The sequence below is a fragment of the Protopterus annectens genome, chromosome 5.part0 (assembly GCF_019279795.1).
Source record: "Protopterus annectens isolate FY-2018-M chromosome 5.part0, PAN1.0, whole genome shotgun sequence".
NCBI classification, from domain to species: Eukaryota; Metazoa; Chordata; order Ceratodontiformes; family Protopteridae; genus Protopterus; species Protopterus annectens.
Window position 1 is genome coordinate 8,181,807 of NC_056735.1, and position 26,543 is coordinate 8,208,349.

At 40.8% G+C, this 26,543-nt stretch overlaps 1 protein-coding gene across 1 annotated transcript in view; it reads right to left on the reverse strand.

Moving 5' to 3' along the window:
• Positions 1–18,258: 18,258 nt before the first annotated feature.
• TUBGCP5 (tubulin gamma complex associated protein 5) overlaps positions 18,259–26,543 on the reverse strand; it is a 1,009,385-nt gene continuing 1,001,100 nt past the window's right edge. Inside the window, exon 23 of the mRNA XM_044072063.1 lies at positions 18,259–18,772. Coding sequence (XP_043927998.1) covers positions 18,726–18,772 — 47 coding nt within the window. The 3' untranslated portion in view covers positions 18,259–18,725. The remainder of the gene's footprint in view (positions 18,773–26,543) is intronic.

A 26,543-nucleotide genomic window follows, 5' to 3' on the forward strand; every position in this document is an offset into this window, starting at 1 on the left:
GAGTGCTCATTTTCAGTGGAGGCCCAAGAAGAAAAGTTTAACAATCACAATATTTCAAAAATCAAGTACATATATTGTCAATCACAAAATATCATGTTGCATTACAAAACAGCAAGTACAGCTATTTTAAAGTATCATGTTACACTATAAAACATGAGTGAAAAAATGTAATGAGAAAAACATAGAACATGTTTCATAGTAGAGTGCAGTGAAAAACGGTAACATGAGGTGAAGAGAATATGTGAGGAAGAATTTAGACATCATATTACTTCTAATACATAGATTAGTATGTGGTAAAGGAGACCTGAAACAATTCTAGGATATTTAAAGAGATATCAGAGATAACATGATTAGAGACAGTGAGTTGAAACTGAGTGATGTCTTAGTATGAGAGATGGAGTTCATATTATGGTTATAGAAGGAAAAGGGAAGGATGGAGAGAAGGAGATTATAAGAGCGCAGGGTAGGGTGTCTTCAGGTAGTTTAGGTGAGTAGGGAGGAAAGAGGTATTTAATTAATGCCTACAAATAAGGTAAGGTAGTTGGGAAAACAAAAATGAATGGAGTAGGAAGTTGGAGAGGATTGTGAATGTGATCTAGGTTGAAGGAGGTGAGTGAGTTCAGCTAGGAGTGGCACTGGAGCAGGTCCAAGATTTTGTAAGGCAATCTTTTAGGGAGCATGTAAAGGTGGGTAGGTTAGAAATGGTTCTGGTGGTTAGAGGCAAGGAGTTCCATTTTTTTTTTGCTACTAAGTATGAATATAAGCTTTGTCCAGTGGATTTATTTGGTTTATTTATGGTGAAAAGTTGTTTGTCTTCCAATCCGAGTTCTTTTTGGAAAATACATATTGATTAAAGGGGTAAGAGTTGAGCAAGCTAATGGTATGTGTATGACTTTACATAATGTTACAAGATGAATGTAAGAGAGGTGGTGGGAGAGTTCCAGACAGCTAAGGGTATGTGGCTTACTGATAAAAATATTGAACAGTAGAGGCCCAAGGATGGATCCTTTTGGGACTCCTGTGGAAGTGGGAAGGTATGTGGAGATGGATCCTTGCCATTTTACAGCTTGTTGCCTGTTGGCAATGTAGCTAGAGAACCAAATAGATGGAGATGCTAGACCCAGGGTGGAAAACTGATTGAGAAGTTTACTGTGAGGGACCATGTCAAAGGTTTTTGATAGATCTAAAATACTGCAGATACAAATTTATTAGAGTTGTGAGCTTTATTGATAGTATCTGTAAATGATAGTAATGCAGTAGAGGTGCTGTGGTTTGGCTGAAATTCATGTTGCGTATTGGTGATTAGCTTATTTTGTAAGAGATAGTGGAGAAATTGTTGATGAATACATATTTCAACAATTTTAGATACAGGATGCCTATAGGATGGTAATTGGTAATGTCAGCGGAATTACCTCCTTTATGTATGGGGGTAATGTGTGCCATTTTCCACAAGTTAGGGACACAGTATTCTGTTAATGATCTATTAATAAGAATGTTGATTGGATATGTTATTGCATCTGCAGCTAGATTTAAGTATTCCAGGTGAAGGTAGTTGGCTGTAGAAGAACAAGGTTTTAGTTTACATAAAAGCTCTTTTATGAGAGTCATAAAAACTGGTTGAAAGTAAAGTGGGTGGAGTTGTCTGCATGTGTATTGGAAAGGTTGCAAACAGGTGAGTTTTGTGAAGGAAATGTGGTAGGGTCTAAGGTAGGGGAAGTTGGTTGTGTGGAAAGGGATGTGTCACGTGAGTTTGAGGTTAAGTTGGCTATGCAATCTATGATGTATGTATTGAAATAGGTAGCTGTCTGAAGAGGGGGGATGTTTGGGATTCCTTTTTGTACCTGGGCTGATGACAGAGGATATGGAGGACCAGAATTTCTTAGGGTTGTTTTTATGGCTATCTTGTACTGAGTATAATAAGAATTTTTTTCTCTATTAACGTGTTTCTTGACTTGGTTTTGTAGCTGACTAGTTGCCAATTTTTGTCATTTTTATTTTGTTGCCAGTTAATCCATGATTTGTCACTTTCTTTCATAAGGAGTTTACATTGGTTGGTGAGCCATGGGCTATGTCTATTTTTAATTCTTTTTGTACACTGTGGGACTAAAGTGTTAGGAATATTTAGAAATACTGCATTGAAGTATTCAACTACATCATTTAAGGGAAGCCTATTTAGGATGGACCAATTAACTATCTTTAGAGATTCAATGAAACACTCCTTGGAGACTCTGGAGAGATTATGGATAATTTTGAGCTTATGTGCCTTTGTTAGTTGTGTAATACTCCTGTGGGTATAAGCTGGCAGGTGATTTCTTACTGTATCAGGAAGGGTACCTGAGAAGGTAAAATTAGATGGTTTGGTAACCAATCCGGGATATATTGTTGGGAATTATTTTTGCCATGTCTTCTTAGTGTATTAATAAGTTGAGTGAATTATTTTATTTATTTGTTCTTTGTTAATTGGGTTAGTCCCATTAGGCTAGTGGCTTCTTTTCAGGGGGACCCAAGGTGGTATTTAAACTACTAGGGGAAATTTTGGCCAGGGCATCAGGGAACATCTCCCACTCTTTTCAATAGATGCCGTGGGATCTTTTACATCTACCTGAGCCATCACTAATTCAAGAAGATGGGACCTCAGTTTAATATCTCATCTGAAGGACCACACTCAGGAGTGCAGCACACCCCCATGCTGCACTGCTGTGTCAGTAATCCATCTACCTGGTGTTGGAATAGAACCCACACCCTTCTTCCCCAAAAGCATGTGCGCTACCTGTTATACCACAACACGTACATTATAAAACGTAATCTGAAATAAGAAATATAAATATGTAAACATTTTCTGTCAATGTCATTTTGCCTCAGCTTTTTCTTTCTGTACTTTACTCAAGTTTCTCTGCATGTTTCCAACTGTTCTGTAAAACAGCTACTCTTACATATTTTTGAATCAAAATACATATTCTTAACTCAGCATACTGCAGTCAATTTCCTATGCCTTACTAATTTCTCACTTGTTTTCTGCATTCGTTACTGCATCTAGACTGACTTTAACTTACAAGGTAGTACATTGTTGGATGTACCTTACAAGCTTTTTTTTTTTCCAGAGAAGAATGAGGACTGTAAGACAGTGAAAATAGATGAATAAATAAAGTTACTAAATCAATAGACTCTTTAAGCAAAAACTTTTTAATGTGAATTAAGAATGCAAAGTATAAATCTGTAAGATGCGTCTCCAAGCTGAGGTCCTTAATCATGTTTTAGTCTTACAACTAGTTTCTACCACAAATTTGTAGCCATCTTTTTTCTTGATTCAGACATGCTATTTATTGCCAGATCTTAGTAAGTCAAAATCAATGGCTTCACATTTTTCAATCTTGATATTTATGTATAATAGTTCATTGAGAATTCTTTAAATTTAAGATAGAGATCCTGGTATTGTACAGTCTAAAGAATATAACCATACATAAGAAATGTCAGCCTAGTCAGCTACAAAGTGGTAATTTGACATCATATTTGCAATTTTTTAGATTATTATTTGGAATCTCAAAGAATACATTCATGGATTCACAATAATGCCTGTCAAAACAATGATTACACATTCTTGTTATTTCTATCATATGTACTATAATCAATGTGTTGTGTATCATTACTGAAAACTGAATATGAAATATAAAGATTTAGTAATAAAGCACATTCATGTTTGACATTTGTTAAGCATTCAATATACTGGCATACACATGAATACATTTTAACAGTATTAATCAACATCAAATTCAATATTATGAATATAATGTGAAAGCAGACACTATGAACATCACCCTTATGACCATCTAAACCATCAACTACATGATCTTGGAGAATTTACAACCCCTACTTTTTAATCCTGTAAGAGAACAATGTTATTATACAATAACTTATGTCTGTGACAGTTGTATAAAATGGTAGCCTAACATTTTTCTGTTTAGAGGTAACTTAATTTTAGCATGATGAACTTGCTTTACTAGGCTAACCCATTCATTATAGCTGGGGTTAATAATTTAGATTTTTACTTTCTTACTTTTAACTATGTTTATCAAAGCCCAGATTACTTTGTAATCTTGGTTTGGGACAATATGAAGTGACTATGTTTAGCAAACCCAGCTTCAGAGATACACCTAACAGTGGCCCTAGAATCTGATGGAATGCCCTCTTCAATCTCTTTCCAGAAGAAAGCATAAGAAAGGACAGCAAGAAAAAAAGCCTCTTGATAAGGTAGAATGTTGGTCTGCGACAAACATGAGCTGCAGAAACAGTGGTTAAAGAGGTGTAGACAATAAAATAAGGAAATCTGATGCAATGGAGAACCAGGGTAGTAATTCGAGCTTCTAGATTCTTCCATTTTTTTCTGGTATTTAAACCCTGGGTCTGCAGGGGGCTGTGCTTGTTTTTGCCAGGCTGTGGAGTGGTGATTCATCACTGGGTCAAAGCAGAAATTACCTAAGACTCCAAGAGCAGAATAAGTTATTTCTTACATTTATTTCATTGCATTGCACTTCTGAATGCTTATAATTGTGCTATATAGCTAATCTACTACATGTTGCACTGTTGTAAAGCTTTTTTTACTGTTTCACTACATTTGTGTACTGTTTTATACTATTTTAACTATATTTTTCATTGTTAGTGTTTCATTACTGTAATTGCATTTTACTGAATTACTTGACTGTAAATTGCTTTTTCATACTGAGAGTTGTATTTTCTGTTTGTGAGTGCTTTGTGCTTTTCTGTGAGGATTCTGTGTTCTAGTCAGGTAGCATAGACTGGCTAGAGGCCTGCTGTTATCCAGGCCTGGTTGTTTTGTTTGTTGAGTTTTCTGTGTTTCTGACAGCTAGTTTCACTGTGTGTAAGATATTAACTGGAAATTTTCTCCATTTGTTAAAAGTACAGTTTTGTACCTACCATAAATGTAGATGTTCGAAGATCCACATTGCTGCAGTCCTTACACTTGGGTATACCGCTGTCCTCGGTCGGCCCGAATACCAAAGTATATTGACGCCGGCCATGGCGCATTAAACTGACGCCAGGACGCCAGGGTATAAATGCGCATGACCGACGTCATATCTTCAGTCTTTTCTTGCCCCAGATGTCAGAAGACCCTAAACAGGGTAAAATCAAAAAACCACCAAACACTAAACACCCTGCACCCAAACTATGTACAACTTTTACAAATATACTAGGAACAAACCTATCCACACAACCACCCCTAAACACAGAGGGAAGGAGGGAGGGATTGGACTGCAGCAATGTGGATCTTGAACATCTACATTTATGGTAGGTACAAAACTGTACTATGTTCTTCATCTCACATTGCTGCAGTCCTTACACTTGGGTAGATTCCCAAAGCAGAGGTAAGGGAGGATGGCAAATCATAGAGAAGCAGGAGCTGCCAAAATGCCCTGTAAAATAGCAGTGGCAAAACCAGCCCTAGATTTAGAGTAGAGAGGAAGGTGGTAATGCTTAGAGAAAGTATGTACTGAACTCCAAGTAGCTGCCTCCAAAATATCCTTAGTTGCCACCCCCCTTAGAAAGGCTGTAGAAGTGGCAGTAGCCCTAGTGGAATGAGGTCTAATCCCTGTTGGAATCTCCTTGCCATGATGGGAATAACAAAAGCAATGCAAAACCCAATCCACTTGGAAATAGTTTGTTTTGACACAGGCTTGCCCTGAGAACACAAAGCAAAAGAAACAAACAACTGCTGGGACTGCCTGAAATCCTTAGTTCTGTTTAAGTAATAGCGTAACTGCCTGTGCACATCTAAAGTATGCAAAATCTTTTCCCCCTTGTTTTGGGGGTCTGCATAAAAGGTGGGTAAATGAATAGTTTGGTTTAAAGACACACTTGAAACCACCTTAGGCATAAAGGAAGGGTTAGTACGTAAAGATACCCTATCCTTATGGAAAATCAAGAAAGGCTCAACCGCCATGAGGGCCTGCAATTCAGAAACCCTTCTTGCAGAGGTAATGGCAGTCTTCCATGACAAATATTTCAACTCAGCAGTAGCTGCAGGCTCAAAAGGTTGTAGAGTGAGTTTTTCTAACACATAATTGAGGTCCCAAGCAGGAGTAGGAGCTCTACGTGGGGGTCTTATGTTCTTTGCCCCTCTAAGAAATTGCTTGAACAAAGGATAAGAAAACAATGGTGGATCACAGTCGTAGTGAGCTGAAATTGCTGCAGCATGAATCTTAATGGAAGAGAAGGACAAACCTTTGTCCAATAATTCAGTAAGATATTGAAGAGCCACCGTCAAATTAGGCTCAGAAACGTCCAAATCCTTTGCTGCACTCCAAAACACAAATCTCTTCCATTTGTCTGCATACACTTTCCTTGTACTAGGTCTTCTAGCTTCCATAATCACATTCAAAACTTGTTGAGGAAGTTGAGCCCTGCTATGGTTCAAAACAGGATATGCCATGCTGTGAGATGAAGAGAGTGAAGCTTGATGTTGAGTAGATGGCCTTCCTTTTGGGACAACAGGTGTGGAATCAAAGGCAAGGTCCAAGGTGGTTTCCTTACCAGACTTCTCAGTAATGGGTACCAGTGTTGTCGAGGCCAAGCTGGAGCTATCAGGATCATTCTTGGCTTGTCCTGTCTGACCTTTAGAAGTACCTTTAGGAGGAGAGGAAGAGGCGGAAAGGCATACACATGAAGATTTTTCCAACTGAAAGAAAGAGCATCCACTTTCCAAGCTGCGTGATGAATCCTTTTTGTGCAATACTTTGGCAGCTGGTGGTTTAGAGGAGAAGCGAACAGATCTATGTCTGGAGTTCCCCATGACACTGTCAATTGCTGAAATACATGAAGATCCAGTTGCCACTCGTGGGGATCCATGATTTGCCTGCTTAACACATCTGCTAAGGAGTTCTGTACTCCCGGCAGAAACCTTGCTTGAAGATTTAGTTGTAAACTGAGAGCAGTGTCCCACAAAATCATTGCTTGTCTGCATAGAGGGTAAGAATGTGTTCCCCTTGTTTGTTGATGTACCACATGACTGTTGTGTTGTCTGTTAGAATCAGCACCTGTCCTGGGAGAAGTAAATCCTTGAAGGCCATTAATGCAAACTGGACTGCCAACATTTCCTTCAAGTTGATATGTAGATGCTGCAGTCTGACAGGCCACTTGTCCTGTATCCACTTTCCATCGAGATGAGCTCCCCAAGCTTTGTCCGAGGCATCTGTTGTTAGAACCTGACTCGCCTCTGGCCGGGTCACAGAAAGTCCCTTGTTTAGGTGACATTGCTGAGCCCACCACAAAAATTCCTTTTGGATGCAAGGTATTATTTGAATGACAGTGTCCAGATCCTGGCAGTGCTGTGTCCATAGATTTTTGAGATACCATTGTAGCTTCCTCATATGCAGTTTGGCATTGGGAAGCACCAGAATACAAGATGCCATGAACACTAAGGCTTGAAGGACTGTCCTTGCAGTCAGCCCGGACTGATGTGATAGTTGTTGGAAGTAAAGTGTGAGATTCTTTTGTTTGTCCGGGGTCAAAAGCCATCTGGGTTGCTGTATTCAGTCTCACACCCAGAAAGCACATGTCTTGAGAGGGTACTAGACTGGACTTTGTTTCGTTCACAGAATACCCCAGGCATCTTAGCACTGCTATCACATATTTCAAATGCTGAAGAAGCTCGTCCTTCCCTTGAGCCAGAATCAGGCAATCGTCCAAATAAGGGTAAATCTGTATTCCTCTCAATCTGAAGAAAGCTATCACTGGGGCTAGAACTTTGTGAATACTCTGGGCAGTAGATAAGCCAAAGGGCAATGCAGAGAACTGATAATGAGAATTTCCAGCTCGAAAACGCAGATACTTCCTGCAACTTGGTGTGATAGGAACATGAAGATAAGCCTCCTTGAGATCCAAAGTTACCATCCAGTGATCCTTGCCCAGCAGAGGTAAAAGCTGTTGTAATGTCAGCATCTTGAACTTGGGTATGTCCAGAAAGGTGTTGAGGATAGATAAATCCAGAATTGGTCTCCACGTGTTCCCCTTTTTTGGCACTAGGAATAGGCGAGAATAAAAACCTAGGCCCCTTTCTGTCATAGGAACCGGTTGTATGGCCCCCATCTGGAGTAGCAGAGAAATTTGCCTGTAAGCTTCTAGTCTGTGTTGAGGAGGAATGTCTGGCATGCCTTTGAAAGGGGGCAGGGTATGGAAAAACCTGTAACCGTGGTGAATGATATCCAATACCCATCTGTCTTGGGTAATTAAACTCCAGTTTTCCTTGAAAAGTGCCAGTCTTCCTCCCAAAGGTGCTGCCAGACGGGAAGATTCTGGCAGTTGAAAAGGTAGGTCATTGGGTTTGTCTACGAAAGGGCTGACCCCTGCCCTCACCGGAAGACTGTGCAGGTGAACCCCCTATTCTAGATCTAAAAGAGCTCTGAGCTCTGCCCTACCACGCCTAGGCCTACCCCTAGACTGGGAATCATAAGAAGGATATGTCCACCCCTTGGTTGGCCAATTTCTACTAAACTTTGGAGGCTGAACCTGTAAAAAATCTTTAACAGTGTGCATAGACTTAGCTTTGTCTTCCATTTTCTTTAAAACTGCTTCAACAGGAGAACCAAACAACACATCAGATTGTAAAGGAGCATCCAAGATCCTTGCCTTAACATGCTCAGCTAAATTCTGATCCCTTAGCCAGGCGTGCCTGCGTATTACAGAACCAGTGGCAGCCACCCTCGAAGAGGCCTGCACAGCATCAAAACCACATTGCAAGGAATGCTTTCCCACCTGTTCAGAAACATGCACTAGATCTTGTAACTCCTTACATTCAATACCTTCTGCCAGAGCATCTACCTTAGACTTTAATTGTGAAAGAAGATAGTTTTGGTATCTAAGCATGTGGAATTGACAATTCAAAGCCCGCATGGCTAAAGTGGAAGAAGTATAAACTTTCTTTCCCCATCTGTCCAAGGCCCTTGCCTCTTTATCCGGAGGGACCGGGTTTTAACAACAGAAGCCTTAACCCCCTTAGGTCCCTGTGAAACAACCTCTGGGTCCGCCCTAGGGCTCTTGAAAAGATACTTGTGAGCTTCAGGCACCCTATAGTACCTGTCCGGCTTAACAGGAGCGGGAGGCAAAGAATCAGGATTAAGAGAAGCCTCTGTAAAAACATCTTCCACCACAGAAAGAACAGGAGGTATAGCTAAAGGCCTATGCTGGGGTAAAAACAAAAATTCCCTAAGTCTTTTCCTGGAATCAGAGAAATCCTGACCTTCCCATTTAAAATGCTCCGTCATGGAATGTAAAGTCTCTGAGAATGAAAAATCCTCAGGAGGAGAAGCAGAAGGAGTAGTGTCATCCACCTCAGAATCAGAATATGGGGAAAACTCCTGCACATCTTCAGCCGAAGACTCGGAAGCATCAGAATCCTGTTCTAAATCCCCAATTTCAGGTTCCCCCCTAGGCCTCTTTTCAGGAGGGGGCATAGAACCCCTAATCATAGTAATTAAATCTTCTGCCATCCTAAGCATATGTCTCTTGTGTACAGGGCCTGAAGTACTAGGAGTGCCAGCTAAACCTGGCCTGCCTCTGGGAGAAGCCTTGGGAACAGTAGGGGAAGGCCTAACTACCTTAGGCAGAGAGGGGAGGACAGTTACCTGAGAGGCCCCTTCAGCCTGGCCTACCTCCTGAGAGGTTACATCCTGCAATAGTAAAGTCTCTCCCTGGGACTGTAAGGAAATTTCTGTCTGAACCTCCAGCCCTACCGAACCTTCTAAAGAACCGACGTCAGGGACGGACGGTTCTTCTAGCCTAGGCCTAGTCCCTTTGTCCTTGCGCTTTTCGAAGCGCCGGAGCATCCGACGGCATTTTGTAGTTGCACCGCTTCCCGAAGACTAACCTGGCACAATCTAATCTTCTCTTAATAGTACGTTTGTTAAACCTAGCACAAGAGGGACACCCAACAACGTCGTGCTCAGGCCCTAAACAAGGTATACACAAGTTATGGTAATCCCTATGTGGTATCTGCTTCCCACAAGAAATACAGTTATTTACTTTTTCTGACATCCGGTAAAATACTGAGGCAAGAAAAAACCAAAATATTCCCCAACGGGGTACTTAGCCAACTTTGATTCGGTCTGAAACTCCTATTTCGGAAAATCTCAGGACGCCAACCTGCACTCGCAATGTTGCTTCTGCATCGGACCATGCGACAAAAAAGACTGGAGATATGACGTCGGTCATGCGCATTTATACCCTGACGTCCTGGCGTCAGTTTAATGCGCCATGACCGACGTCAGCCATATACTTTGGTATTCGGGCCGACCGAGGACAGCGGTATACCCAAGTGTAAGGACTGCAGCAATGTGAGATGAAGAACATCATGTTTGTTTGTTCTGATTTCCTGCCAAAGAGTGTATCATATAACTGATTTGTTTGCAGTTAAAAACATTCTCTAGAGTTTTCTTGCTCTTTTATCTGTTTAAAACTTTCATTTAGTGTTGCACTGCTCTTTTTATGCTGTGATAAACATTTCTGTAGTGTTTTCTCCCTGAAATAGTGTTCATAGTAGCTGTAATAGTTTCTCAACCCCCCACCCTATTGGTGTCTTGTTCCTTTACTTGGTGGCTTTGCAGATGCCCACCCCTACTGTAAATTTGATCTGGGACACTCCCCCCAGTCTAGTGTCATTAGCTCATTCTACCTTAATACAGAGTGGACATTTAAGAAGGCCAACCCACTTAGGGTCTTAACCTTGAATAATCTCATGTTCCTCCTTTCTCCCTTTCCACTTTACTAAAAAAAAAAAAAACTTTGCTAGAATCTCCTTGTGTTCTGACTGAATGTGCTTCTCAGTTAATAAGTATATGTTTGGCACTTTTTAACTGTTCAAAGTTGAATAAAACAATAATTGAAGCCAGTTCAGAATACAGTTTGAATAAATTGCATTTATTTCAATTGTATTTGCTTTAATATTGTTACACACTCAAGTGTGCTAGCTTGCACTGCACTTGAATTGTTTTTAGTGCCGTTTTAGCTGCTATTCTGTAAAAAAAAAAAAATCTAAGCTTGTTTCCTGCTTTTCCTGTAACCAGTCTAGCCCAGATACAGATTTGCTGTATCCAGGACTGTTTGTAAGCTTCTGAACCCCCCAAGCCTTTCTGTGTTGGGCAGGGAAGCCTTCTAGCTTATCAGTGGGAGTGGTAAGCACTAGGTAGCCTATCTACCACAGGAGGAGTGGTTTCTGGCCCAGAAATTGTAGTTTATTGGCCATTTAGGCAGTTTATCCATATCTTTCAACTTTCTGGTTTAAAAGCCCGTGTTTGTGCTTTTCCCACCTTTGCTGTAACTAGTCTAGTCCAGATACAGATTTGCTGTATCCAGGACTGTGTGTAAGCTTCTGAGCCCCCGAAGCCTTTCTGTTTTGGAGGGAAGCCTTCTAGCTCATCAGTGGGAGTGGTAAGCACTAGGTAGCCTATCTTCCAAAAGAGGAGTTGTTTCTGGCCGTTTGGGCAATTTTTCCATCTCTTTCAACTGTCTGGTTTAAAAGCCCACGTTTGTGCTTGTTTAACGCCTTTTCTGTAACTAGTCTAGTCCAGATACCGATTTGCTGTATCCAGGACTGTGTGCAAGCTTCTGAGCCCCCTTTTCCTGGAATTGATTAATTCCAATACCCTGGACCAGCTCTTTGACCTAGTCATTACTAACATGGGCAACCATTGCCCTACACCAATAGTGAACTCCTCCCCTGGTTAGATTCGACCACAAACTAATCACCTTGGAAATCCACATCCCTCCCACCCCCCCCCCCCCGCCCGCCAAAGTAACCACCATGAAAAACTTCTCCAAAGCTAACTTTTGGCTCCTAAAAACAGAGGTGGCTAACTTCACGGCACCCATGCAAATGGAGAATAGTTGCACGACCATTGAATCATACACCAATGCATTGTATGAACACATACACAAATGCATGGATCTGGCCATACCCAATAGAACTAAGATGCTCTCCTCCAAAAAAAGGAAGCCAATCTGGTGGTCCCCTACCATAAACAAACTCTACAACAGAAGGAGGAAACTGATGTGGAATAAGGTGAAGTCCCACGACTGGAAAAACTCCCTTATCAGCCTCAACCAAAAGTCGAGATCCCTCATCAAATCCTCTAAAGCTAGCTATGAAAACAGAATTGCAGCAGATAGTAAAGACAACCACAAGGCCTTCTATAGTTATGTAAAGAATCTCCACGACAATACCCAGATTTGCTCTTTGCTACTGCACAATGGTACCTCCTATACCGAGCCAACAGATACTGCCAATATACTGGCTGACAGATTCAGTGCCAACTTTACCCCCCCAAAGGACCAATCACAATACCAGTAGATTGCCAGGCACCCAGTATTACTGCTGCACAGATTAAAACAGCACTGTCCAAGGCCAAGTATACAGCTTCTATGGGACCTGACAATATCCCTGGCTGTATTCTACATGAACTACAGAGTGAACTGGTACCTCACCTGTATGCCTTGTTCAATCACAGCCTCACCTCAGGCTTTGTCCCTACCGAATGGCACACTGTTACAGTCATCCCTCTCCACAAAAGAGGAGTGACTACAGACCCTGGGAACTATTGCCCCATTAGCCTGATGAGTCTGATATGCAAAGCTATGGAATGCATCATCATGGACCTAATAAACGTGGATACAGGGAATATCCAAACTCAGGATCCAACACAGTTTGATTTTGTGAAGGGTAGATCATGCCTGCTCAACCTGGTCGGCTTTTTTGAGTCAGTCACCAGATCTGTGGATGAAGGCAAGGTGATTCATACAGCCTACCATGATCTGGCCAAGGCCTTTGATACCATTCCCCACTAGGAATCATAGAAACACTCACTCAACCTCTATATCACTAGGTGGGTTGCAAACTGGAACACAGAACCCACAGTGTGAAAATAGCTGACTCCAAGTCAGACTGCCGACCACAAGTGGAGTCCCACAGGGTTCGGTCCTGGGTCCTCTCCTGTTTGGTATCTACTTCTCTGAAGTCCAGGCCAGCATGAAGGGACTCTGGCTGACAAAGTTCGCAGATGATTGCAAGTTGAGAGCTATTATTAACTCCACAAATTAAGTTGACATCCTACAGAAAGGTCTCACTGAGACCAACGACTGGTGTCAGAACCATGGCCTTAAGCTCAATGCCAAAAAATGTCATCATCCCCTTTGGGAAAAAAACCCAGTTCCCATGAATTAACACATCGATGGTAGTCCACTAAACATAGAAGACGTTATAAGAGATCTGGGAACACAGGTTGACAGCAACCTCTCTTTTGCCCACCACATTGCCACTGTGGTCAGAAAGTCCTTCTATGTGGCACAGCTCATTACTAAGGGTTTTGCATCCAGGAAGAAAGAGGTCATTGTTTCCCTCTACTCTTCCCTCATTGGGCCAGTCATCGAGTACAATGCCCCATTTGACATGTACCTCACTAGACACCTGCAACAACTGAAAAGGCCGCAAAAGTACCTCACAAAGAGGATCCTAGGCCTTAAACACTTGCCCTATATGGATAGACTCAAAAAACTCCAACTATTCTCTGTCTCATATTGCCTACTTAGAGGTGATCTCTACTTGACTTACAAAGCCAGGTCTGACCCAGCTCTGTTAGAAATACTACATCTAAAGAAATCCCAATCCCTCTGCACCACACGCTTCAGAAATCTCAACCTCATTACCACAATCAACAGAACATGCCAGAGGGACATGTTCATAACCCAGAGACTGCCCTTGCTATGGAATAGACTTCTCATACATGTCAGCACCTCAATGGCCCTCTTGAAGAGAATTCTTGACAAGTGGACGGGAAATAGCAAATTCACCCCGGGGATCACTCTAGTGGCTCTACTCGACAGAGGTACTGGGAACTAAGGTCGGGTGGCATGATACCAGGGTAATCGTATGGGCTAGGCTTGTAAAGGCTCCAGGGCCATTAGCCTAGTACACACCTATGAACCAATGTACCTCATATAATTATTGTACTGTATTGCAAAATAATTGGGTAAATTGTGCATAACTGATAGACACTTAGCAACACACAAAAAGTATACCAGAGTTTTACATTAAAATCCAAGAAGTGCTGTGATTGAACTACATGAATGTACTGGCTTTATTATGGGAAAAACTAATCTTGACAGTTCAATATTTATTATTGATATAATCCACATTATAAAATTATGACCTTTTTATCATGAAGGATTAGCAGCGACCTTGTTTACAATGCAATTTCATAGAGCGGCAACATCTTGTAGATTATAAGAGTGAAACCAAAGAAGTCTGCTAGTTTGCTCTTCTTCTCTTCAAATACAAATAACACTCCCTAAAATACTTCTAATCAAGTACAAGGGAAAATTCATGTTGCCAATATTTGTCTATTACTTTTCACTGATTCAGTCCACCGTGCTTTTCTGCAAATACATAAAACAAATTAACTGCATAATCATTATGCAGTAGACAACTGACTACTAAGGAAAAGTGTAAAACTGAGGAGTAAAATAACCTCAGCCAATGTTTTTACAGTCTTACATAATTACTAAAATAAACTATTAATCCAAACCTTTTGCTCATTAGATACGTGACTACTGCTTTCTTCTACCTTAAACTAAATCTTCTGGTATGACTTTGTGAATTACTGCCACATAAAATACAAACCCTTGACAGCAGGTGAATCTATATTTGTTTTGATAAAGAAATGAACACAGATGTATTCCAATGTGCACTGGACAAACTTCCATTTTGTATTAATACATTAATCACAAAAATAGTTACTATTTGTTGTTTTAGCCTAAAGTAATCATTGAATGCAATAAAATTGCCATTTATTTATTTTTTTAACATTGCATACTTATGTACATTACTTTCTGTTAGCACTGACATGGAATTTGACACCCTGCCACTGATGGATGGGTTTAACATGTGCATTTGTTTTATGGCATTGTGAGTAACTGCATTTTCTGTGTTAGCTGCATGGTCTAGTTGCATCTGAAAATTACCACCTATGATTAGCATACGTGCACTCACCTGGCTAACAATACAGATAAATGAACAGCTCACTTTGGAACAGCTGTCTGGAACCAAATTTGGCTGCCATCAGTTGTGAAGTGTTATCTCTATGTGACAGGCTCACTTAAAAAAAAGCTTTGATCATGTATAAACATTTCCAAATTCTATAAAAGATAACATATGGCTCAACAAACTTCAAACACCACCCACAGATATAAACTATTTAGCCCAACTAAACTGCCATTCTTTAAGATAATTCTCTGTAGCAACTCCTCTCTGAAAAATTATGCCACTTTTGAGGATTTGTAATGATTTAGCAGCACACTACTGACCAATTTAAAGGAAACTTCATTCTGGAACTCAAAAAACTTTATACCTCTGTATATTCTGAGCTACTTAAATGCATCAGAATCACTTCAAGTGCCTCTTATTTTACTTTAATATGTTTTTTATATAAAACATTTGTCATAGGGCCTACCATATTGATGTGATCTTGTTTTACTTTTTGGAGGTCTAGCTCCTAGAAGCCATTTAAAGTTCCCTTGACATCACTTATGATAGATATTAAGGAAATAAGATTTTTTTAATCTCTCGTGTAAATACTGTGGCAGTACAGTTACTCACAGGCATCTTACACAGTTTCTGATACTTGACACCGTTTCATTTTTGTCTGAATTTTTCTGATATGTATTTTTCTAGGAATTGCTATACCCTATTCATGCTAGTTCTAATTCTTCAGCAAAATAAAGTAACTGAACTGCACGCCTTTCTAAGGCTGTCAACTCTCACTCCTTCAAGTACTGGGTATAGAGGAATAAATCTCAGACTACATCTCAAGTGACCAGACTTTGCATAGTGGCTCAGGAGTTTGACAACCCAGGCTAAATCAGAAACATGTGCACATGTATCCAGGGGAAGGAGGGGCATGATCTCAGGGGAACACAAGCACCAGTTGATTCCCTGGTGGGTTGTCTCTGGGTGGAGCACAGGGGGGTGCAAGAAAATGAAAAAAAAATTCAGCTCTCTCAGATTGCTGCCTATATGATGGCCCCTTAAGCCGATGGAGAAATAAACACGCCAAATGGCCAAGAGGGGCTGGTAATCAGGCAACAGGGCAAAGTAATAATAGACCCTCCCCCACACTCTTCCTGAGAAAGTGTTGAAGCTACTACTGTGATCCTGGAGCAATTAACTTGACAACTGTTGCTTCAAAGAACATTTAACAGACATGCGAACTACATCTGCTATTCATTAGTGTCTGCAGTGGAAAGATTTTTTTTTCTGTTCTGAATTTTAGAAAATGAGCTATATGTCCTTGAAAATGTTTTACTTTTAGAATTTTTGTCATGTCATTTCTAGCCTTATGAAGCAACACAGTACAAAATATGTACAGCTCTCTGTTCCTGAATTTGATTGTGATTTTTCTTTTTCTACTGATGCACAAATGTCTTTGAGCATTGCATTTTACCCACTTCTGCTGTTATTACCCTTTGATCTGTTACACTGTAGCATACTAACATGTCATCCGATCTATAATCTTTGAGCACGTCAAATTAGTAGTTATTGTCCGTACTGAGCATAACAGTAAAACATTGGTGACTGCAAATATGCTGTACTTACAGAATATCTCCAACTAGTGGATCACTACACAAAAAGATGTGATCAACTATGTGCACTGACACCATTTCTCTTCCTCTCTCCAACAAAGGCAGTGAAGTCTAGAACACTACATATTTTTATCAAAACTGCCAATGTCAACAATACTGAGGACAACCTTTGTAAAATTCTGGGCAGTACTTGATAGGAAAAACTACAAATTTACCTGTGTCTGTTGTAATGTCAAGCAGGTGGAGACAAATTCCTCTACCAAAACATACAACAGGTTAAGCTTAAAAAATTAGTAAGTGGGCTTACTCCTCCTTTGATTCCAAGTACAGTCTGGTTTCTGTTAACTAAATCATACTGGAGCCATACTGTGTGTGTGTGTGGGGGGGGGGGGGGTGACTCAGGATTTAGTTAAGTTGCAAGCAAGGCTAAACTTTAACTTTAATGCTTGGAATTAGACAGCAACCCGATTACTCTGTTCCACTTCATTCATTGGAAAGGATGTGGCCCACCCTCCTTTTACAGAAACACCTACACATTGTTTAGGAAGGCTGTTCTACTGGTAAATGCCTGTCATTAAAGCATGGGACTGACAGCAGCTACTGTACTCTATACAGAAGGGGAATGGGTGAGAAGAAAAAAAACAATTTACAAGAACAGCAGTTGATATTCTTCTTAGCTGCATTGCTCGTCACTAACAACAGTGGCAGGATACATGGTTGACAGCACTGTGAGAAAAGGTTAAAACCTTTCCAGTTACATAGACAATCGACCGATGGATTTCAGACTGTGGTGCCAAGCTGTTTTTGAAAATAGAAATGTGCTGTTGGAAGGTTGTAAGGCAACAGGAGCTTTCCTCAAAGAGAATTCTGGGCAGGTATCTAGCTAGGACTAATTCCTAACAAATGTTAGTTACACAGCCATAGATGTAGGCTTACAATATGTTTTAGAGGTAAATAAAATCTTCCTTGTCATAATTTGTTCCAACCATATAAGGAAAAATGCCCTTTTCTCCTTTTTCTAGTGCTAATCAAGAAAAAAGACTGACTTCTTACAATACAGCATGTCAGTGCTAATGATTCAAATGACAAACCAGCCATTAGCAGGTAGCTGCAAATCAAAGGGATGAGCTATGATATACACACTGGGAAGAAACAAAAACTACTAGAGTAAAACAAACTTTAACATCAAAGGTGAAAAAGCTTATAGTTGAATGTTTTGTTCTAGAAATCATTATTTATTTATTTACTTATTTTAATTCATTTATTAATTTAGAAGGAAGCAATGATCTATATTAACCTGCCTAAACAACTGAGCAGGAAAGGCAAAAAGTCTTAGTATTGCTGAGGAACTTCCTCATATCTGTGGGCAGATTACCTATCCAATGAGAAAGAGAAAAACACCCAAGGTTGTACAGCACAGATCTGCATAATGCATATACTGCTGCCTAGTATGTTATCATTCATACAAGCTGGTTTCTTACCCTTTTAGAAAAAAAAAACATTCTTTTTTGTGAGGCCACAGAAGCAATCTCTGTTTTAATGCATTTAAAATGCTGTAATACTAATAATTACATTACTGCTATGCTTCAAAATTCAAATTATTTATTTACATTCTTGAATAAATTTGTTAGACAGTCAATAAGTTTATAATTTACAATATATACTATAAAGTTTTTTTTTTTTATTTTTTTTACAAAAAGAAGCCTTTACTGGTAAGCATACAGCTGCACATTTTTCCATTCCTTTATGACAGCTACATTCCTGCATTTAAAACAATGCAAGTTTACAATTTCCTTTCACCATTTTATAACAAAAAGAATGTATTTACATGTAAAACCCTAAGTCGAAATTATGTTTTTTTTCCAAAAGAATTTTGTTTTTAAAAGTACAGTATTTCAATCAGTCAGTGGTAATCAGTACATATGCTGTAGAATACTGCATTTCCCACAATGCAGCTTCACATTATGGATACACTCCTTCCATTTTTACTGAAAGCGTACATGGAGCCATGCAATAACCTGAAAACTGCTACATGAACCAAAGAACAAAAGCACTGACAAAATGCAACATGCAAGCTAAATTGCTTGCTAATTCTTGTCCATTCCAGCCTGCAAAGAAAGTGCCAAAGCTTCCACTGTTGAATAAAAAAGATAAAAGAAGTTGTCAGTATAATTAAAAACATTACAACTCAATATAATTTAATGCTACTGCAATACAGGTGTATTTATTTATTTATTTTATAAGCACTTACAACTGAATTATTCAAGCCATTCTCACCCACTCTGCTGCTGAAAGTGACCACAAGATCAAATAATTTCCAAAGCCATCTAAAACCTTACAAAGGTTATGATCCTGCCCAAAGTGCATCAAACACAGTTAGCAGGGAAGATTCATCATCATCTTTCAAAATTACAGTGCAAGCCTAGAGTCTAGTGAAGCCATAATGGCCAGCCAGGTTGATATTTTTTTAACTGAAAAAGATCAGTTATGTAACATCTTACAGACATGTTTGATCCATTAAGATGTCTTCACTACCCAAAACTTTGAAAATGCAAAATGTGAGTATTAGACTCTCAAAAGTTTTTTTTTATAGTAGCTAAGGACTTGCAACAAAAAAGTATTCATCATATGAGATGATCTCTGAAAACGACATCTCATTCCGTGGGTCAGTTTTTTGAATTTCCTCTTTTGCAATTTCAAGCTTAATAAATTACTGTCTTACTAGCAATAAACATGCTCTAGGATATTACAGAGTGCCCAGACCCTCCATATCTCAGTTTGATTCCCATCCACAGAGTGAGCATAAATTGGAAAATAGGAAAAGGACAGCTGTGTAAGAACTTACCATAACAGTAGATGTCCTACCGATCACTGTTGCAGTTTTCCTTACATATGGGTTGTCATTGCTGAAGTTCAGCCAGGGTACCAAAGCTTTACCTTTCCTAGGTTGTACGTCCAATGCATGACCTCAGATCATACGCGTAGGGTATAAAGATAGTGTGGATCCTCAGACTATCTCCAAGCCAGTAGACTGACAATATTGAGAAAGGAGAATGGTCAGCTAGGATGGCTGTAGCATGAACTGGTAAGAAAAATCCACTTTACCCAAGTAAGATAGTGAAGGCTATTGGAAAGGGGGAGAGACAACTGAAGATGGAAGCGAGTGAGAAAAGAGGGGATGCAGTGTGGGATGGAATACTGCAACAGTGATCAGTATGTTCTTACACAAATGTACTATGTCCTGACTGAAATCACTGTTGCAGTACTGCTGATATATGGGTGATTCCCAGAGCTGAAGGAGGAAGGAAGGGTGGCTGGCTATTGAGAAAAAGAGTTGTCCAGCAGTCCGAACAGGACTGAATTAGCAAAGGCTGTCCTGGATCTTGAGAAAGCATCACGTTTGTAGTGTTTGGTAAAAGTGTGTACAGAGGACCAAGTGGCAGCTTCCAAAATAAACCTGGAATCTGTTCTTGTATGAAAAGCTCCTGAAGGAGAAACTGTGTGGCTGTCCCAGCCTAGGGGTCATAAAGAATATAAAGAGCTGGTTAGTCTTTCTGAAGGATTTAGTTTTGTCCAGGTGAAATCTGAGTTGCCTGTGAATGCCCAGAGAATGTAAGATTCTTTGCCCCTATTTTGGGGATTTGGAAGGACGGTGGGAAGATGAATGGCCTGACTAATGGACAACTCATTCCCTTCTTTAGGCATGAAGGATGGGTAAGCCCTGACAGCCACCCTGTTCCTATGAAAGATGAGAAAAGAGGAATGGCCATGAGCACTTGTGTGATAATATGGGCTAGTGCCAGCATAGCCAGTTGGAGTTCTGTAAAGAATGATATGTCCTTTGAATATCAAACTGATTTATACAAGATGCTTATGTTACAAATGTATTACAACTGTATAGCATTTGAATATCAAACTGATTTGTGCGGGTGCTTATGTTACAAACATATTAGAACTGTATGCCATTTGAAAATCAAAATGTGTTTGTAAAGTTGATAATGTTAAAAAATGTATCAACAGGGCGTCCTGCTGGGCAGAGAAGGAATACTATAATGTGAGACTGTATGTATATATGTTAACAAAGGACACTGGAAGAGAAGGGGTTAAACAGCTAGCTTACTTCCTACTTTAAGAAAATACTGTTAATTGGACTACCTGTTGGGCCATGGAGGGCTTATCTCACATCTCTGAACAGGAATGGATACGGCATGTCTGGAAGAAGCCTTTGTTCATTAGCTCAGTAAAAAGAGAGGAAGCCCCAGGCACTGCCATAAACATTAGCAAAACTTTAGATATGCATCATATCACATCTATGCTAACATCCTGTCTCAAGCTTCAAAGGGAAATGGTATGAGAACCTAGAGTGTCCAGATGAGGTCATTCTGCCAACCATCTTGGAAATTTTAGATATTACAAAGAGAAATCTCTTAGTATTGAGTATTTTGTCTTGGGCCTGACAACAAGAAGGACCATTCATCACATCATCTGCCTTGCTCTATTAAGTAAGTAGGGAATAGTAATTCTCCTAGACTCAGTCAAGAAAATATAGTGAAACTTAATTTAGATATTGTTTTTTTTTTATTTGTCTGAGTCTGTCCATCAATACTATTTTCAATATTTCCTGCGAGTTGAACTCTGTGGTTTACTGTAAATATATATTCAGTATTTTCATGTTCTTTTATTATTTATTATTCTACTACCATTTGTATTAGTATTACAATTACGCAGTATAATTGGGCACCCTTTATTAAGGGCATTAGAGTAGCTGATTGTGGAGTGTCTGATGGCAGGGATAGCTACCTTATACTATGGGCAGAAGGAAGCACAGCAGGTAAATCTGTACCAGACTTCCCTAGGTGTAGGTGTTTGTGTTTCAGCTACTTGCAGCAGGGATATGAAGCACTGGTTTCACAGAGAGGGTGCTTGAGGACTTAGCTTGGGCACTCGGCTGAGGACTTAACTCAACAGCTGTACCAGTGGGGATTCTTACAGGAGGCCTTGGAGGGAGACAGGTATAGAGATTCAGATCCAGGACTGAGTGTGTTCCTTCTGTGCCCTTAAGGGAAATTGTACTTAGTGCAGAGAGCTGCATCTGGAAATACTGAGTGTATCCATTTGTATTCCAACTGAACATCCCTCTCCAGTGTCAGTGGTGAGAATTCAGGCTCCCTGATTACTGGCCCAGTGTGGGAACACAGTTTGTAGCTCAGAAACCCTCCTGGCAGAGGTGAGGGCCAAGAGGAGAATGTTTTTCCAAGTACAGAACTTCAGAGAAGCAGAAGAAGCTGGTTCAAAAGGAGGTAGAGTAAACTTTTCTAGCAGAAAATTAATATTCCCACAGGGGAGTGAAGGGTTAAGATGCAGAACTCCCCTGATAAAAAGCTTGATCTCTGGCCTAGCCATAAATGGAGGACTAAATGGGAAGCAGGCACTGATAGCAGACACATGAGCTTTTATGGATGAGTAGACCAAGCTTGATTGAAGACGCTCACAGAAGTATTGCAGTATTGTAGGGACCTGTGCTAATAGCGGATCCTGCAGCACCAGAAGGAAAAAGTACAGTTTTGTACCTACCATAAATGTAGATGTTCGAAGATCCACATTGCTGCAGTCATAACACTTGGGTAGTCCGCTGTCCCAGTCGGCCCGAATACCAAAGTATAAGGCTGACGTCGGTCAAGGCGCATTAATCTGACGTCAGGACGTCAGGGTACAAATGCGCATGACCGACGTCATATCCTCAGTCTTTTCTTGCCCCAGATGTCAGAAGACCCTAAAAAGATAAGGCCAAACCAAAAACAACAACAACACACCAAACACCCCTGTACCCAATATATATACAATATAGACAAAGTTAGAATGGTACAATCTTACTCACACAACCACCCCTAAACACAGAGGGGAAGGAGGGAGGGTAAATTGGACTGCAGCAATGTGGATCTTCGAACATCTACATTTATGGTAGGTACAAAACTGTACTATGTTCTTCATCTCACATTGCTGCAGTCATAACACTTGGGTAGAATCCCAAAGCAGAGGTAAGGGAGGATGGCAAATCACAAAGAAGCAGGAGCTGCCAACATGCCCTGTAAAATAGCAGTGGCAAAACCAGCTCTAGATTTAGAGTAGAGAGGAAGGTGGTAATGCTTAGAGAAAGTATGTACTGAACTCCAAGTAGCTGCCTCCAAAATATCCTTAGTTGCCACCCCCCTTAGAAATGCTGTGGAAGTGGCAGTAGCCCTAGTGGAATGAGGCCTAATCCCAGCCGGAACCTCCTTGCCATGATGGGAGTAACAGAAAGAAATGCAAAACCCAATCCACTTAGAAATAGTTTGTTTTGACACAGGCTTGCCCTGAGAACCTAGAGCAAAAGAAACAAACAACTGCTGAGACTGCCTAAAATCCTTAGTCCTGCTTAAATAATAACGCAACTGCCTGTGTACATCTAAAGTGTGCAAAATCTTTTCCCCCCTATTCTGGGGATTTGCATAAAAAGTAGGCAAATGAATAGTTTGGTTTAAAGCCACACTAGAAACCACTTTAGGCATAAAGGAAGGATTAGTGCGAAAGATACCCTATCCTTATGAAAAATCAAGAAAGGCTCCACCGCCATAAGGGCCTGCAATTCAGACACCCTTCTTGCAGAGGTAATGGCTAACAAAAAAGCAGTCTTCCATGACAAATATTTCAATTCAGCAGTAGCTGCAGGCTCAAGGTTGTAGAGTGAGTTTCTCCAACACAAAATTGAGATCCCAAGCAGGAGTAGGAGCTCTACGTGGGGGTCTTATATTCTTTGCCCCTCTAAGAAATTGCTTGAACAAAGGATGAGAAAACAATGGAGGGTCACAATCATAGTGAGCTGAAATTGCTGCAGCATGAATCTTAATGGAAGAGAAAGACAAACCTTTGTCCAATAACTCAGTAAGATATTGAAGAGCCACACTCAAATTAGGCTCTGAAACATCCAAATCCTTTGCTGCACTCCAAAACAAAAATCTCTTCCATTTTTCTGCGTACACTTTCCTTGTACCAGGTCTTCTGGCTTCCATAATCACATTCAAAACTTGTTGAGGAAGCTGAGACCTGCTATGACTCAAAACAGAATATGCCAGGCTGTTAGATGAAGAGAGTGAAGCTTGACATTGAGTAGATGACCGTCCTTCTGAGACAATAGGTGTGGAATCAAAGGTAAGGGCCATGGAGGCTTCCTTACCAGACTCCTCAGTAATTGGTACCAGTGCTGCCGAGGCCAATCTGGAGCTATTAAAATCATCCTTGGCTTGTCCTGTCTGACCTTTAAGAGTACCTTTGGGAGGAGAGGCAGAGGTGGAAAGGCATACACATGAAGATTTTTCCAACTGAAAGAAAGAGCATCCACTTTCCAAGCTGTGGGATGAAACCTTTTCGAGCAAAACTTTGGCAGCTGGTGGTTTAGTGGAGAAGCGAACAGATCTATGTCTGGAGTTCCCCATGACACTGTCAATTTCTGAAATAAATGAAGATCCAGTTTCCACTCGTGGGGATCCATGATTTGCCTGCTTAATACATCTGCTAAGGAGTTCTGTGCTCCCGGCAGAAACCTTGCCTGAAGATTTAGTTGTAAACTGAGAGCAGTCTCCCACAAAATCATTGCTTGCCTGCATAGAGGATAAGAATGTGTTCCCCCTTGCTTGTTGATGTACCACATGACAGTTGTGTTGTCTGTCCGAATCAACACCTGTCCTGGAAGAAGTAAATCCTTGAAAGCCATTAATGCAAACTGGACTGCTAACATCTCCTTCATGTTGATATGTAGATGCTGAAGTCTGGCAGGCCACTTGTCTTGTATCCACTTTCCATTCAGATGAGCTCCCCAAGCTGTGTCTGAGGCATCTGTCGTTAAAATCTGACTCGCCTCTGGCCGGGTCACAGAGAGTCCCTTGTTTAGGTGACATTCCTGAGCCCACCACAAAAATTCCTGTTGAATGCAAGGTATTATTTGAATGACAGTGTCCAAATCCTGGCAGTGCTGTGTCCATACATTTTTGAGATACCATTGCAGCTTCCTCATATGCAGTTTGGCATTGGGAAGCACCAGAATACAAGATGCCATGAACCCTAAGGCTTGAAGGACTGTCCTTGCAGTCAGCCCGGACTGATGAGATAGTTGATGGAAGTAAAGAGAAATATTCTTTTGCTTGTCCGGGGTTAAAAAGGCCATCTGGGTTGCTGTATTCAGTCTCACACCCAGAAAGCACATGTCTTGAGAGGGTACTAGACTGGACTTTATTTCGTTCACAGAATACCCTAGGCATCTTAGCACTGCTATCACATATTCCAAATGCTGAAGAAGAACTTCCCTTTCTTGAGCCAGAATAAGGCAATCGTCCAAATAAGGGTAGATTTGTATTCCCTTTATCCTGAAGAAAGCTATCACTGGAGCCAGAACTTTTGTGAATACTCTGGGCGCAGTAGATAAGCCAAAGGGCAATGCAGAGAACTGATAATGTAAATTTCCAGCTCGAAAACGCAGATACTTCCTGCAAATTAGTCTGATAGGAACATGAAGGTAAGCTTCCTTGAGATCCAAAGTTACCATCCAGTGATCTTTGCCCAACAGAGGTAAAAGCTGTTGCAGCGTCAACATTTTGAACTTGGGAATGTCCAGATAAGTGTTGAGGATAGATAAATCCAAAATTGGTCTCCACGTGTTCCCCTTCTTTGGTACTAGGAACAGGCGGGAATAAAATCCTAGGCCCCTTTCTGGCACAGGAACCGGCTGAATGGCCCCTATTTGGAGCAACAGAGAAATTTGTTTGTGAGCCTCTTTTCTTTGTAGCGGAGGAACGTCTGGCATGCCTTTGAAAGGAGGCAAGGTATGGAAATAAAACCTGTAACCGTGGTGAATGATATCCAATACCCATCTGTCTTGGGTAATCAAACTCCAGTTTTCTCTGAAAAGTGCCAACCTTCCTCCCAAGGGTGCTGCCATACGAGAAGATTCTGGCAGCTGAAAAGGCAGGTCATTGAGTCTGCTTACGAAAGGACTGACCCCTGCCCTCACCAGAAGACTGAGCAGGTGAACTCCCTGTTCTAGACCTAAAAGAACCCTGAGCTCTACCCCTACCACGTCTAGACCTACCCCTAGACTGGGAATCATAAGCAGGATATGTCCACCCCTTAGTAGGCCAATTTCTACTAAACTTTGGAGGCTGAACCTGCAAAAAATCTTTAACAGTCTGCATAGACTTAGCCTTGTCTTCCATTTTCTTTAGAACTGCTTCCACAGGCGAACCAAACAACACATCAGACTGTAAAGGAGCATCTAAAATCCTTGTCTTAACATGCTCAGCTAAATTCTGATCCCTCAGCCAGGCGTGCCTGCGAAGAACCGAACCAGTGGCAGCCACCCTCGAAGAGGCCTGTACAGCATCAAAACCACATTGCAAAGAATGCTTACCCACCTGTTCAGAAACATGAACTAAATCCTGCAACTCTTTACACTCAATACCTTCCGCCAGAGCATCTACCTTAGACTTTAATTGTGAAAGGAGATAATTTTGGTATTTCAACATGTGAAACTGGCAATTCAAAGCCCTCATGGCTAAAGTGGAAGAAGTATACACTTTCTTTCCCCATCTATCCAAAGCCCTTGCCTCTTTATCTGGAGGAACAGGATTTTTAACAACAGAAGCCTTAACACCTTTAGGCCCTTGAGAAACAGTTTCTGGGTCTGCCCTAGGACTCTTAAAAGATACTTATGAGCGTCAGGCACCCTATAATATCTATCCGTTTAACTGGAGCAGGGGCAAAGAATCAGGGTTCAGAGAAGCCTCTGCAAAACATCTTCCACCACATCCAGAACAGGAGGTATAGCTAAAGGCCTATGCTGGGGTAGAACAAAAATTCCCTAAGCCTTTTCCTGG